Consider the following 15,382-nt stretch of genomic DNA (forward strand, 5'->3'; position numbering starts at 1 on the left):
CAGTCATTTTTTCATTCAATTCATCAAGGGCGAACATTTGAATCAACTTTAAAAAATACTGCACACATATGTTATTGATCTTTATTTACCTTTTACAAAAATCTAAATGCTGTATGGATCATTGATGCATTTATTTAATGAAAATGATTGCAGTTTTTTAAGCAATGAATTGTACAAAAGAAAAAAAAAGATGGTTTAATGTATTACTTTCATCTGACAGACTCCAAACAAAGACTCCTCAATGAAGCAGTTAGTCCAGGATTTGTCTAGCGTTTCAAATTCCAACAGTATTTTCATCTTCGTACCACATTTATTACAATATTACACACATGAGGTCACAGGATACTGTCTGAGGTGTATTAAAGCACAAATAAAAATGGCACACAGCATGACACAAGCACACACTGCCATGCAAGCTGCCCATCTGTAACCCAGAGAGACATGTAGCCAAAACCCTCAGTGTTGTGTCAACTCTTTTACTAATGTTGTTTTTTTGCTCATTGACCAAAAAATAAACTTATTCTGCGATTCCCAGATTATAATAATAATTTACAATTCCTTAATTTGTTATACTTATGTCTAGCATGGGCTAATTAATGCATAAAGTTATGCTGAAGTATGTGAAATTTACGGTTTCAAATCACCCGTTTTCTCTGACTGCATAGAGAACAGAGTCAAACACTGCTGCCCCTCCCAAACCTGTTGCTGCATACTCTCAGTCATCTTACTGGAAGAAGGATTCCATAGATTTTTTTGGGGGGGGGCGTTTATTTATTGTTTTACCATAAATAAAAGTTCAGGTTTTGTAAATGTAGAGATGAACTGAGTGGAAAATACTGGACAATCCATCACTCTCATAAGAGAAACCCAAAAATACAGACTGACTACCTAAATTAGCTGACAGCTCACCTAATTAACCAAAAACATGAGCTTGGTATACTGACAATGTTAACCTAGATAATAATACTTCGTGGCAGAAGTGCTTTAAAACAATTAAATATAGGCAAAGTTTACGTTTTGACTTTCATACATCGACTCAAACAAAAACACAATGAATATGCTGACTAAACATTATCATAACTGTCATAATCACAATGACAGTTTAGTATCTATAATCCTTTATTGATGGTAAAGAATTAGTATAAATAAGTCTTGTTTTTGAGCATTAAATAAAAGTGATCTAGACCTCCAATGGCAAAACAGACAAATTTAGGAAGCCTAAGACAGAAATGGAGACTTCTTATCATAAATCTAAAAATATCATAGGTTCTTTATTATTTATTACAGGCAGAAGAATCCCATTCAAACTGCTGACATGGAGTTATACAATAGAGTGAACAGCTTCTCATTCCTTAAAACAATTGGGTGCAATAAAAGTTCTAATAAATCATTTGCTATTAGATAAAAACTAAATAAATGTCGCAATGCCTAATGTTTTGTTTCTCTTTTTGCTGCCATTAGAGACAAAAATCTAAGAGTGTTGAACTTTTGCTTGGACAAGCACACTGAGCCGCAGCAAAGAAAAAGATGAGAACTGTTACCTTGCGTGGCAAAGTTGAATGCCAGCAGCGTATTCAGGACCTTGCCAAAATTCTCTCCAGTGTATAACCACTCTGGTTCAAACCCCTGGACGGAAAAGAAACAGAGAAAATACAGTCAGACAAAAAATAAACTGGGATCATATAAACCTAAGCATAAAGCATGTTTCAGTCAGTTCACACTGAGCGCATAGCTTCCAGAATTCTACCGACTGGGACCACAGCACGGTGTTCCAACAAGTTAAAATTCAACTCCAAAGGGTTGAATTTTAATTTGTAAGATTACGATAATATAGCTCTAGCCCAGAAAACAACCATAATAGCTAAGCATCATCTACTGGCTGAATAATACCATCATTTTGTTTCAATTATCTCCCAGTTTATATTTCCTTAAAACTGTGTGGCCTAATTCAAATTTAAAGTCTTAAAATATTGCATTAAGATTTATGTAATCTGAGTTTAGATCTGGATATTGCGTCACATCTCTGTCTCACGACTTCTAGATGGAAGAAGGAAAATTAGGAGCAACAACCCAATTATTGGAACGCTAACTAGAACTGGAAACAAAAGATGGTGCATTGTATGAGCAGGCGTTAAAGCAACACCTGATGGTTCCCATGGGAGATTCAAGAATTGTCAAACAAGCGTGAATGTTTCATGCAATCCACTAACACTCCGGAGATGTGTTTGGTGAAGGAATCACATACATTGTGGTATAAAGTGCTAAAAAGTCAGTGTTGCGTGTTTCGCGTAACACCCCTCCCGGGTTTTCAGAGAACATTTTCATATTAAAAACGTATTTTTATCATGGTAGATCTGGTGGAAACCGAGGGTGGGTAATTATGGCCCTGAAAGCCTACCCTAGGTTCCTGGAAAAGGTCCTGTGGCAGAAACATAGCTAAAGAGTAGGTCAAAATTAGCTCCTTTACAGAGAAAAGTGATTTTTGTTGCTTTTGTGATTCACACTAACAAGACTCTTATTCTTCCATGCAACACAAGCAAAAGAAGGAGACCTACACTAAAGCAGCATGCATAAAGTGATTATAAGGCAAAGATGACCACAGATATTTTGAACCTGACCCCTTTTTGCAATAAAACAAACAGAGAAACACTCATTTGCAATTCTCTTTCCACTTCCCTGCACTCACAGTGCCAGGTTAGTCCAACTCAGACAGCTATCGTCTTTCCTCCAGTGGATAAAGTTTCACATTTTAAATAAAACATCTTAAATATAGAGGCTGGGCACTGTAACAGCAGATTCAGGAGTTGTATTTAGTTGCGTTTTTTTGTGTTCAGGTATGATATCCACAGAGAGAAAAACTTCTGTATGATTGTTTTGAATAAAATGAAAATAAGCAACAATATGGACTGTGTTCTTTGTTTCTGGTCACTGGTTTCTGGTAATGATGGAGTTATTGCAGTACATGAGTCAGTCATGTAGGTTTTCAGCATGAATTTAAGTGTGCTAGTTGTAAGATTTTGACCTGAGTTGTAATAGTTGTTGCACTAAATGGCAGTTGCAATGTATGAACAAAGGGCAAACACATCTTCTACATTTCACAACAGTGATAAAAAATGTAAAAAAAAAATCACAGGCCATGAACGGTAATTGGTTCTTCCTCCTTGTCATCTGCAAGCAGAAGTGAAAGCAGTAACCCAGCTTTCTTCATCTAGGCACTGGACAGCCAGGCATTATTTATGTATCAGAGCAAAAGGCAAAAAGAAAATGCCATAATCGCTGAGGGAAGGGCCAGGTTTGTAGTAGCCACTTAAGACATCAACAGGCTGATAGGTTTGACAGAGCCTCTCAGAAACCTTCTGCCAGTGACCTAGTGGCTGCTCGCAGAACGTCTAATTATGGGCTAAACCAGAGCTGGTGGATAAAAAGCAAAGAGGACCTCCCAGACATAACAAGCCAGCTGGGCAGGACTACTGAACCACTAAAGGGAGCCAAGCTTGCTGACTCAAATCGCTGCTTAAACAGAGCGAGTGATGTGTTTCACAACCACAACAGATTATTTATAACAGACTGGGAGAGACATTAATGTCCGCTGTTCTGGAACGGTGTAGAACTGGCTGGAATTGAGAAAGACGCTCTTGCATGAAGGAAAAACTCCCAGTTGGTTTGTGATTAGTTGTCTAATAAACGTTAGTGTTTAATGCTACGTCACTTGTTGATATAGTTTTTTTTTGTTGTTGTTGCTAAAAAACATTACAAGCTGTAATAACGCATGGTAGGGTCATGATCACAGAAACTAAAGTAGGAACATGAATCACTCTTATGAAGATGATACGGTTTATATTACAACTGAACATACAAACCAAAAAATAAATAAGAAAATATCGACACAATATTGACATCTTGATAACCTTACTGTTATCAAGGTTAATTCAATTTTAACCTTAAAATTTAACGTTAAATTACATATTTTTAAAAAATGTTACTTTCCAAAATTAAAAAGAAAGTACTTAATACCATTCCTATGATTTAAATCCCACAAGAAAAAGGCTCAGAGACCTTTTCTCCCCACTGTATGGAGCATAGAGTAGCGCGTCACTCCCCTCCCCCACCCGTTGCTGAGCACTTCTGCTCAACATGAATGCAAGACTACAACTACGTGCTTTTATTTGCTTACAAAAAATAAAATCAGTTTGTTTTGAAATACTTCTGATTGTGAAAAACAAGGTAATTTTGTGGAGATTGGAGGAGCGCCACTAATCAACCTATTTACTTAACACTGTAAAGGTCTACAGTTGTACATTAAAATGTCCCACAGAACAGATAGCATGCTTACATAATGACCTATCAGTTTACTATATATACCAACTTTGTAACAAGAATGTTTATTTTAAATTACTATTAAATTGAGAAGGGATTTGCTGAAGTCAATAAATAAAAATAATGAGAAAAAATAGTAGATATTATCCATAATCCATATTTTAATCATTATAAATCAGTGACACAATTTCAGCAGAGAAGATATGACTGTTAGATTGTAATCATAGGTTAACATATCTTTTATCAATCCAATGCTATTTGAGTTATTCTTTCTATAATTCTAAAAAGTATTTGAAAAATACCACTGAACTTATTATTTCAACCAAAATAATTTTAGATATAGAACAATATTGTTATGACTGCAGGAATCAATAGCAATAAATATTTTGCTGGCAGCAAGAATAACTTTTTTCTGCATAATAAAGACATTTAGATCACGTCATACGTTTGTGCATATAGTAATGTCAAGGTCACTTCCCTCTTTCTAACATGTGACATTAAACATTTATTTTTATATTTGTTAATTTACATAAGAATGTAAAAGAGAAGGTAAGTTTACAAGGAAGTGAATTATTGCTATTTGAAGTAAATTAATTTGAAGTAAATTTCCATTTCCCCTAATCCACAGTAAACATGAGGTCTAACCTAATAAGCAGATCACAACACAAGAAAGATTGTGATCAAAGATTTTCCCTTTGACCTGCTGCAGACTGTGGGGACGGAATAAAACTCTGCCGACAGAAAATGATCATGAAAAGAGGCAACTTACCTCCACTTTCAGCGACGAGCATCCTCTTAAAAACTCCTTGATGTTGGTGATGCAGTCAGCTTCAGTTCTTGGATCCTGGGAATACTGAGCAAAGAAAATAAATTTATAAACCCACACCTCGGCTTAGTGATCCCAGCGGGGATATGACACACATTGGCTCCTGAAGCCAGTCAGAGCTTCAGATTTAGTGTCACTTTGAAGAAACAAAACAACGCAAAACTGTAGACCCAATCCAAATGTTGCGCCTTTCAAACATTACTGAATGGCTGATGAATCTCCGCCGTGCCGTCATAAGCCGCTGAAACGCGACAGAAGCCACATTCAGGCAAAACATCCGCTCACTTTGAGGACTTTCAAAATAAAGGCCTCTCTTAACAACAACGTACCTACAACGCAAACGCGGTGGCTCTAGGAGTAACATGAAGATAAACCAAAATAGATCGTAAGAAAAGAGAAGCTGCCACTTCCGGTTGCATTCTGTTTCGTACTTTTCAAAGAGGAGGTCGCAGCAGCGTCTCATCAAGCCGTCGAGTTGCGCTGCCCGCCTTTAAATAGCGTTTTACGGCCGACGTGGTGCATTCAGGTGTCGTGGTACGCTACAGTATTAACACCGAAATAAAAAAACAGTGTGGGTATTGATAATGACTATTTAAAGCTCAAATATCACAATGGTCTTATTAAACAGTAATTAAACACTAAGCCTAATTCACTTTGATTTACTCGTAACATTAATGTCTTTTGACGCAACTGAGGAATGCAGTTGAAGCCAGATATTCTAATAAATGAACTTTATAAAAAAGAAGCTACTCTTCGAATAATTATTTGCAGTCTTTAATTGTGAATTTTATATTTAATAGGTGTGCTTTTTATGCTTTATTATGGTATAAAAACAAACTATGGGCTACAACTGGCTTGTACAGCATTGTGCATGGGTCTAAAAAAACGTCTTATATTTAAATACAGTGAGGCAATCAGTGCCTTAATGCACAAAATGAGCAAAAGCAATTTTCCAATCTACTCTGAAATTCACCTACAGATTCATTAAGTATTCTGTATTAAATATCCTAACAATTTAAACAAATGACTTACTTGCTTTTAATCAAGATCGTGTTAAAATTTTATAATTTTAGTTTCTATTGCATTTAATTGATCAAAGGAAACCAGCTTTACCGAGATAATTTAATGAAACCAGTGTTTAAAGGTACAACATCTTTAAAATGCGAAGTGTTGAGAGGGAAGGCGTTAATAAACATTTAAATATGATTTGAAGATTTCACAGCTTCTTCAACATAGATGACCTCGTGTACAGTGTGTACTTGAACGCGCCATATTCTCCACCGTAAAACCCAGTATAGACGCGCAACAGCTTGACAGCAGGGCAGAAGTGGTGGGGAAACGCATCGAGACGCAACACCGGGAAGAGCAGCCGCTCAAGAGGAAGTGACGACCTGAATTTGCAACTGTTATCATGATCAACTTTGTTACCTCCACATTTAACATACAAAATCACTTTAATCGCATTAAAAAGTCAAGCTGTTATTGCTCTGATGAATTCTCCAGGTATAACTCTTGAAAGTGTGAACTATTTGGGGCACTCCTAGGCAAGATTAGTCTTGTTTTAGTAGGTGTTCACACTGACCTACTCAGTCATATCAAGAATGCGGAACATTTTTCCCCCCCACAGGAAATCACTTATTGGAATCTCTAGACTGTAAACTCACAGAAAACCGACTTTAATCCAACGCAGCACTCCCTGTAGAAGTAATAGAAAAGCGTTCAGCTGTCAAAACTTACAGCTCGGGTAGAGAATGCAAGGCCAGGGCTGCAGACACAAGTTCCTGTCGGTATCACTTTCATCAAACCCCTCCCTTCTTTCCACCGAGATCAGTCGATCGTTTGACGTTTGTTTACTTAATAAATCAGCGGCTCACCTTGGGTGTGAAGCCAGGTATGAGTCTCTCCGTGAGCTTGCACAGGACGACCCCATCCTTGAGTGATGTTTTCAGAAACTCCTCCGGGTCCGCTATGTTCTTTTTGGGCGAGCTGAGCACTCCTAACGATATCAACCACGTTACCGTCTGCTCCTCGGGATTCATGCTTCCACAAAATGATCATCGCCTAAGCCCGCATTGCTAAAACAGAAAAGTGGCGGCCTGTTCCGTATCAATATGCAACTCACATCCGCACTTCTGCTCGAGAAAGAGAGGAGGGGTGAGGGGGAGGTTGGTCGGTCGACGCAGTTACTACACGCAAAACTGATGATCACCCCTACTGGCAAACAGGCACCTCAACAATACACAGGGTGCTGGATTTCCCCCTGCAAAGCAGCACATGTTGTGAGAGAGCAGATGGTATCAAGTGCAAATGAAGCGAGGCTCAGAAAATAAGGAAAGTAACTGATATCGCAGATGCATCAGCATATTTTTGCATGAGGGGAAAAAAAAGAGAAGCAGATCTGCAACAAGACTGACGGGGTGTTTTGCAACTGATATAGGAAACTTTCAAATGTGAAATTCACATTTTTTCACTGTCCTTCAAAGTTTAATTATTTGAGTTTGGATTGGAAGATTTATTTTTACATTAATAGGCCTAAACAAAGCCCAACTGCTTTCAGAAATCAGCTGACTTGTATATTTATCTCACCTGCATGTAATTTCTCAAGTTATGTTTTCAATGTTTACTCCCTAATGCAATTTATCTGAAAAACACATTTAAGACTCTGCTCAGCCAAAGTGCAGAATAGAGCAATAGAGCAAAACAAAACAGCTGGAAGAAAAGAAAAACTATATAAAATATTTATTAACAGCCTCCTGCAGAACACAGCAGACTGAGAAAGTAATTTAGCAAAATTAAAATGGTCCAGTCAAAGCCCGGACCTGAACTTATTTAGAATTTGTGTTAAGACTGGAATTCAGGGATGGGCAAAAAAATTCAGTCTCATTATGCCAATCTGTTATAGACCAGGCCCAAAAAACCTGCAGCAGTAAGTGCAAAGAAAGATAATTTTCCAAATGACCATTGAGGTCGAACAAAAATGCAGGCCATGGTTGTGGTTACGCTTCCTTCAACTTCACAATTATGTGCTACTTTGTGCTGGTCTAACGGACAAAATCGTTTGCGACAGAAAAGGAAAAAGTTTGAGTATGAATACATTTTCAAGGTGTTAAACTTTTAGAGCACACAATAATTTTTAAGTTAATCTTATCAATTATTTCTTGATCAAAGATTAGCATCACTTCAAAAAGGCTGGAAAAAAAAAAATTCTGATTTGCTACTTTCAGAAATATTACACATCAACTGCTTTACTGAATATCTTTCCCAGTTGTTGTACCGAGACAAAAAGGACAAACTGATTTTAAAGACTTTATTTAAAACACAACAAATATCAAATTTAACCAAGTCCTCAGTCTGGACTCTTCCCACTTCCAACAGGTTTTTCCAGTCGAACAGTTTCAGCCAAACCCCTGCAACAGCACCTGAAAAGCAATGAATAAAAGATTAAGTCAAGCTAAAAGTTAGATCTATAGAACGACAGCAAGTTTCAGCTGATCTTACAAATCAGGAACAATTTAAAATGGATAAATGAGTTTATACTGTCTGGGCTCCAGAGAGAGTAAGGCAGCACGACATATTGTTATAATATTAGTGTGCAACATTGATATTGTATATGACTGGGGTGCAAAAAAATGTTGGCCTATGTATTCCACAAGCTACAATTTTACATGCTAATGTAACATTTGATCAAGCAGCTGTTGTCATGTGCTGGACATACCAAGGTCGATTAAAGACGATCTGGTTAAATCAGCCCAACAACTGGAGGACAGAACTCTGGTATATTTCAGCAGCCATTGCTTTGATGTTCATCCTGCAACAGAGAAAAACAATTAACATTGCTCTTGTCTTAAGTGTGTATTGAAAAACAAAATATAAAGATATTGTAGTTCTCAATCCAACTTCAAGTTTCTCCGTATGTTTTTTTTTTTTTTCCTCCAGTTTGGCTGCTGGGTTGATGGCGTTTCTCCACAGGTCTCCAGTTTTTTTTGGGCATGCTTGTAGAAGAGGTTTGGTTACTGAACAGAATTTATGCCTGCTTGGTTTTTAGTAGGACAAAGTTTTTTTTACTAGATGTCGCTTAATGTCAAAAAAGAATACTGATGCCAATTCTTTGAAACTGCACAACTCGTTGAGCAAAATGTTGTTTCGAGGGCTCAGATTGTCAATCTTGTTGATCAAAAGGACGGAATCCTCATGGTTTGTTGCTTTTTAAAAAATTACCATATAAAACAATTAAAAGCGCTTATTGCAGTTGACCTCCTTCTTGCAGTGTCTCCTGAGGCAAAAGTTGTCTGGAGTGAAGATTGTAATACAGGACAATGAGAAACTCATTTACAGGTGAGAAACAAAGGTTTGCTTTGCTTACCAGCTGATGACTATCGGTCGAGTTGTGTTTGCTTGTTGCCTTTGGTTTTGTCGTTGCATGTCATCAAATTGCTCTAGGGTGAAGGATCCATTTCCAAGGGGAACTACATTGGAACATTTTGACAGTAACATTTCCTCATCTGGCAAACAGTAGTGTCCAGTTGGAAGCACATTTCTTTAATATTTCATTCCACTCCATCATATGTGCGAACAGACTCACCTATGATTACAGAACTTTGCAAAGGAGACGTGTCGACACTTTTCCCCACATTTGTCAGAAATGTTGAGGTGAAAAATCGATGAGCAGATGTAGAGTTTCAACTAAAAGTTTTATTAGCGTATGAAAGCCATATTTAGGGCATTGCAGATTCAATTCACACTGAACTGACAAAAACACTTAATAACTACACTGTGACATAGGTAAAGAAATACTATATATAAAAAATGGAAAAAAAAATACACATAAAACGGGGAAAGTAAAAGATACAAAGCTAAGCTTCCTAAGTCACAGAGTTAAGACACATTTTGTCTGTTTGTATTCATCAGATTTCTTCCAAAACATGTGTCAAGTGTATGAAGATCAAAGTTTGCATTAATGAGACTTCCAAGTCCATTTTAGTATCTGCTGCGAACCATTCCTCTATCAGGCCGACCGCCACCACGGCCACCGCGAGGCCCTCCACGACTTGAGCCATACGAGTCACGAGGAGGGTAGCCTCTCTCGCCAGGGGGGGCCGGGCCCCTTTCCTGCCTACCCATTCTCTCTCCACGGCTCGGAGGGTACGGGTCACTCCGGCTGCTGGGGTAACTGTCACGACTGCCATAGCCATCCCTGGAGCTGCTGCCATAGTCATCGTAACGACTGCTTCCACCGCTTCCACCATAGGATGGTGGGGGGCCCCGTGAGGGTGGGGCGCTGCGAGAGTTACCTGCAGGGTCAATGGTTCAGGTAATGGTTCAGGTAAGGTTCAACTTCAATAAATTACTTGCACCATTAAGTGCGCACTTTCTGCCAATAGAATTCATCCTGTGACAAATTTCATGGCTTGTGTTTTTTTTTTTATCTTCCATTTGTTTGAATGGACATTTAATGTGGATGTTTTAGTTGATGAGCAGTTGCAGTTGATATAAAATTTATGTCTTCTACATTGAATAAGTGGGTAGTGTTACTCCATTCCTGCATGCCATTTACTCAGGAAGCCATTTTTCCTTTTCCAGGTGAAGAACAGAGACGAGGTTTTCTGTCTTGAAGGTTTGTGAGGTTTACTCCTTGAGGGAGTGCTTTGCTAAGCAACACTTAATGGACATTTCCAAGGTTTTTGAGGGATCCTTACAGTTGCATACTCTGCGTCAAGTCAAATCAAATTGTGTCTTTGTCTGAAATTGTCACACTTTTGATAAATACAGGAATTGCATTGAGTGGACTGAGCTTTTAGTCAAATATCTGCTTTCAGCCTAGAAGCCAATATTTGAATTAAATATAAATGTGCAAGTTGGAGGTTTGTTCAAGGTGACAGTTCTTCTCTTGGGAGGTAGTGAACTTGAGCTTTCTGTTGCAGCCTGTGCCATGACTTATTTTTGCAGCTTTTCCCTGTGTGACAGTAATTATTTGTTGAGCTCATGGAGCTGCATCTTACCGTAACCATCATAGGAATCTCGGTAGGAGCCACCACTGGGACGATCCATGTAGCCTCTCGGCTCTCTGCCACCTCCATAACCATCACGGTCGCTTAGTAAAAAACATAACAACTCCGTTACAATTAGATGATCAGGTGTGATTTTAAGAATCTCTTAAAACCTTAAGAACTAAAGAAAACCTGTATTTTAGTCTGTCATAGTAAGCACATCAATTATTAAAATAAACTCAATAATATGCATTTGTTTGTTTTCTTTCTTTTTCTCTTTCTACTAGACTGGATAACAAAAGGCTTCACTCCAGTGCGTTGACCTGACTGACCCCTCCCTTTTTGTTGCCTTAGCTGAAGGAGGAGTGAACTCTGGGGTCAGTTACTTGCCCTGTGCACAAGCCAGAAAATGCAGGTAGTTATTCAAATGGAGTGTTTTTGTTGTTAGTTAGCACTTTTGTTTATAAAAGTCACACCTGACAGTTTTCCTGGTATGAGACCAAAGATTAACATCTTTGAAGGGCAATTTTACATACACAGACTTCATAATCTATTTTATTTATGGTTTTAGATGTGTTTATGTTTTTATTTTAATTTCATTTAGTGTTTTTGGTTGCTTTGTTTAGTTCTTTTAGATGTTTAAAATCTCTTTCAGTTTCAGTGTTAACTGGATTGAGCTCAAAGTATTGAGCTTTAATGTACTTCTTTATCATTACATTACTTTCAAATTGTATCAATACTATTCATCACAATCATTTCTGGGTAATTTATCATCAAGCAAAATATACTACAGTGACAGGCATACCTGTATCCTCTTGACATCGACCCATAGTCATCTCTGGAGCCGGAACTAGAATATTCTCTGTAGGAGTAATCTCTGGGAGGGGGTCCATAGTCCCGGTCTCTTGAGCTGTAATCCCGGCTGGAGTATCTAAAAATAATTTAACAGAACCAATCTATTTAGGTTCATCACAACAACAAGGTACAATAAAAGTGTTTATGGAGCGTTTATTCTACAACTTTACCATATTATCCTTTAGTATTTTTTTTTTTTTAATCTCATGTGTAAATTTTCCTGTTTATGCTCAGAAATAATTCACAATAGACCCTGGTTCTGATATTTCTTACCCGTCCTTAGGGTTGTAATGGTCATCTCTTGGGGATGGATAGTCATCTCTACGGGACATGGAGTCTCTGCGGGGTGGAGGGCCATAGGGATCCCTGTCTCTGGACATGGGAGCTGAAATGACAACAAGTTAACGGTTATATCCCCCAACCGTTGAGAAACAAGGAAAAAAGAAATGAATATTCTGAGACCGTTTCAAATACTCACGCCTACTCATGGGACCAGATAGGGCCGACCTCTTGGGTGGAGGACCCCCATTGCGAACTGGTGGACCTCGTTTCATTGGCGGACCTCTGGATGACATCCGACTATAGTAGCCATCTCCATCTTCTGAATCATAGTAGTCTTAAAAGATGGACATAATATCAGCATTCATCCAAGCTTATTAAACATCCACCTTTTTAAATTTCCCAATAGATGTCCATATTTAAAAATGCCTGTTACCAAAAGGAAACCAAAGTCCAATTCCTAGTTTGTGTGCAAACTTTGCAAAAATAAAAAATAAAAAAACTTGATTGATTCATTTCTTACCTCTGGATGGGGGCCCCCTCATTCCTCCCCTTGACCCACGGGGCCCTCTGGGAGGACCCCGGCTTCGAGAATGCATAGGCGGCCCTCGTCTGCCAGAACTCTCAAACTGAGGCTTAGTAGCTTGCTCCACTTTAATAGGCTTCCCATCCAAAGACTGGTTAGGAAAAAAGTCACAATTACAATCAGAACTTCAAAATTTAACAAAACATAATATCTAGAAGAAAAACAAAGACCCACCTTTCCATTCATTTCCCGGGCGGCATCTTTTGCATCAGCCGGACTTTCAAAGGTTACAAAAGCAAAGCCCCTTGATTTGTTTGTTTCACGGTCCTTCATTAGAAGTACTAAAACATAAGAACAAAAACGTGAGAGCAAATTTTTTTTTAAAACAAAATTTTCAATACATTTTCAGATTTCAGACAAAACAGTTTGTCTTTACTTCATATTTTATTGCGTCCCCCTAATGACTTAAAAAAAACAACAACAAAAAAAAAAACACTGATTGAAAGTTTAGTATGAACTACTGATTTGAAAGTTGATGCGTCACCATCTGAAGATGTAGTTTGTGCTGAAATGACTTACTAAAACTGCGATTCCCACTGATAACATAACATTCCAAATCTCTATGCTGTCAAATGTCAAGTATTCTGTTCACATAGTCAGGACAATGTTTAGGTCTGAAAAAAACCTTGATTTGTTTGGCCGAATTGGGATCTTTTTCTTTTAAAGTCAGTCATTTTTTAGTATTTGTACTCAAATAAAAAAATAAAATATTTGATCACTGAACCTCTATTTAGCATGCCCAATGTCCAGAGTCCAAAGTCTTGGGGAGCAAAACTGACAAATTGTGACTTAATCTTAAGATTAAACTCTCATTAAAATAAAAACATCCTACATCTATTATACCAAGACAATTAACCCATGACTAATTCTGAAAATATTATGTAGTAGCAAATTGTACCCTTTGCCTGGATAATGGTACAAGTCATTTATTTGAACAATTCACTGAGATAACAAGATGCTGTGTTCCTAATTTTAAGCAACTTTTGGGGCTTAGGGCATTCAGAGCTAGCCCTAACCCTCAATGTAATTGGGCAAAGAAAATAAAATAGCTTAATATTTCAGCATTTAATTATACATTCATAAACTATTTAGCTTTTCAAAAGCTGAATAGTTTATTCAGAAGCTAAACTATTTAGAAAACAAACAAAATACGTTGTGTGTTTTCAAAGTATTTTTGAAAACAAACAAAAAATACTCATATCTATCGAAAGTGAAAATGAATCAATCAGAGCGCAAACATAGTCTTCAGTATTCATTTTAGATATTGGTAAAACTGCTAAACAAAAGGACATAATGCAATTTAAACTGTAATATCACAACTAAAAATATAAAACTTCAAGTGTGTATTAAATACAGCAACACATGCGCTTTCTACGCGGTGTTAAATCAGTAGGAAATTAATCGAGTTCTACTTGTGGAGGGGTCATTCCCACCTTCGACGATCCTGCCATATTTGCTGAAGTACTGCTCCAGGGCCTTGTCGGTGGTCTCCGTGTTGAGTCCACCGATGAAGAGCTTACCCGGTCGGTCTGCTTCGGCCATTCTGAAAAACAAAGAAAATGCCATTCGGGTCAACTATCACACGGAAAAATATTGCACGGGAACGATACAACTTCTCTTAAAAACGGATCATTTGCTAGATAAATACCTTTTCGCTGGCTTCGAGTCGCTAAACGCGCAAAATGGCGATAAACGCGCCACCAATATCAGCGAAACAGTTATTCACGTTGGAGAACTTTCCCCACGAGCTACAAAAAAAAAAAACACTTAAACGATGCGGTTTACAAGCACAAAGGCGCCACGTGGGAAATACTTAAAACAACACCGACTTAGTCTGCTCAAAGCATGCAGGCTAACAACGTGCTATAACGAGGAACTACGAAATTTATCAGGCTTTCAGGAGGATACAATGATGGTGAACAACGGTTGCTCTTCTTCCTCTATTTACCTTCCTCCAGCTGAAATACGTACTCCTGCCACCTAGTGGCACTCCAAGGCGCTGCACATCTGAAACCGCTCTCGAATCCGGATCTGGACTTTGACAGGGTCATTCTGCACTGCTACAGATAAATAAAAACGCTTTAATTCAAGAATGCTGTCTATAAGTGTTGGAGCTATTTATTATTTATTTCTTAATTCATTTGAATCTTGTTAGTTGGCACTAACAAGGTACTGGGGTCAAGATTCTTCACGCAGGCAAAAAAAAGTTTTATGTCCAAACTTGTTGACTGTTTTGGTTGCTTTTATTTTCCTTTTCAGCAAGCAATTACAGCATTCAAACTTTCCTTTGTTCTCCTGATTACCTCTCTCGCACTGGTAAAAACCATAGACCCCAAACCCAAATGCCTGCTGGTCCTTTACCAGGCCCCTATATTTATAGAAAGTGGACTGACCCACATTACTTCCTGTCTGACTTAAAAAGAATAAATAAGAAAAATAATGGATGGATGGATGGATGGATGATTACATTGTGTTCTGTGTTCTCCACTGTAACTTTCTGTGCATTTTGTGGGTTACCTTTTTGTGAAGCAC

General features: G+C 37.9%; 2 protein-coding genes across 5 annotated transcripts in view; both read right to left on the bottom strand.

Moving 5' to 3' along the window:
• The window catches only part of LOC129360354 (rho guanine nucleotide exchange factor 6-like), a 34,082-nt gene extending 26,743 nt beyond the window's left edge, over window positions 1–7,339 (bottom strand). For 2 of the 3 annotated variants that reach the window (XM_055030526.1, XM_055030525.1), the window contains exons 1-3: window positions 7,018–7,339; window positions 5,087–5,170; window positions 1,542–1,626 (exon numbers count right to left, since the gene is read on the bottom strand). In XM_055030526.1, coding sequence (XP_054886501.1) covers window positions 1,542–1,626; window positions 5,087–5,170; window positions 7,018–7,182 — 334 coding nt within the window. In that variant the 5' untranslated portion in view covers window positions 7,183–7,339. Of the gene's footprint in view, window positions 1–1,541; window positions 1,627–5,086; window positions 5,171–6,880; window positions 6,969–7,017 lie in introns of those variants that run through there. The other variant, XM_055030527.1, reaches the window with a different exon arrangement.
• Window positions 7,340–8,436: 1,097 nt separating this feature from the next.
• Window positions 8,437–14,797, bottom strand: LOC129360716 (RNA-binding motif protein, X chromosome-like). 2 transcript variants are annotated; one of them, XM_055031095.1, is made up of 10 exons: window positions 14,499–14,797; window positions 14,284–14,393; window positions 13,025–13,131; window positions 12,788–12,941; window positions 12,464–12,601; window positions 12,259–12,370; window positions 11,936–12,061; window positions 11,143–11,234; window positions 8,859–8,951; window positions 8,437–8,562 (listed from the first exon to the last, which is right to left on the bottom strand). In XM_055031095.1, the coding sequence occupies exons 2-9, from the start codon at window positions 14,390–14,392 to the stop codon at window positions 8,947–8,949; spliced, it is 843 nt and encodes a 280-aa protein (XP_054887070.1). In that variant the 5' UTR covers window position 14,393; window positions 14,499–14,797; the 3' UTR covers window positions 8,437–8,562; window positions 8,859–8,946. The 2 variants fall into 2 exon arrangements, with proteins under 2 accessions (XP_054887070.1, XP_054887067.1); XM_055031092.1 differs by having other exon boundaries at window positions 8,859–10,434.
• Window positions 14,798–15,382: the final 585 nt, after the last annotated feature.

The sequence above is a fragment of the Poeciliopsis prolifica genome, unplaced genomic scaffold, assembly GCF_027474105.1.
Source record: "Poeciliopsis prolifica strain line A6 unplaced genomic scaffold, Auburn_PproV2 SCAFFOLD006, whole genome shotgun sequence".
In the NCBI taxonomy this organism is placed as follows: Eukaryota; Metazoa; Chordata; class Actinopteri; order Cyprinodontiformes; family Poeciliidae; genus Poeciliopsis; species Poeciliopsis prolifica.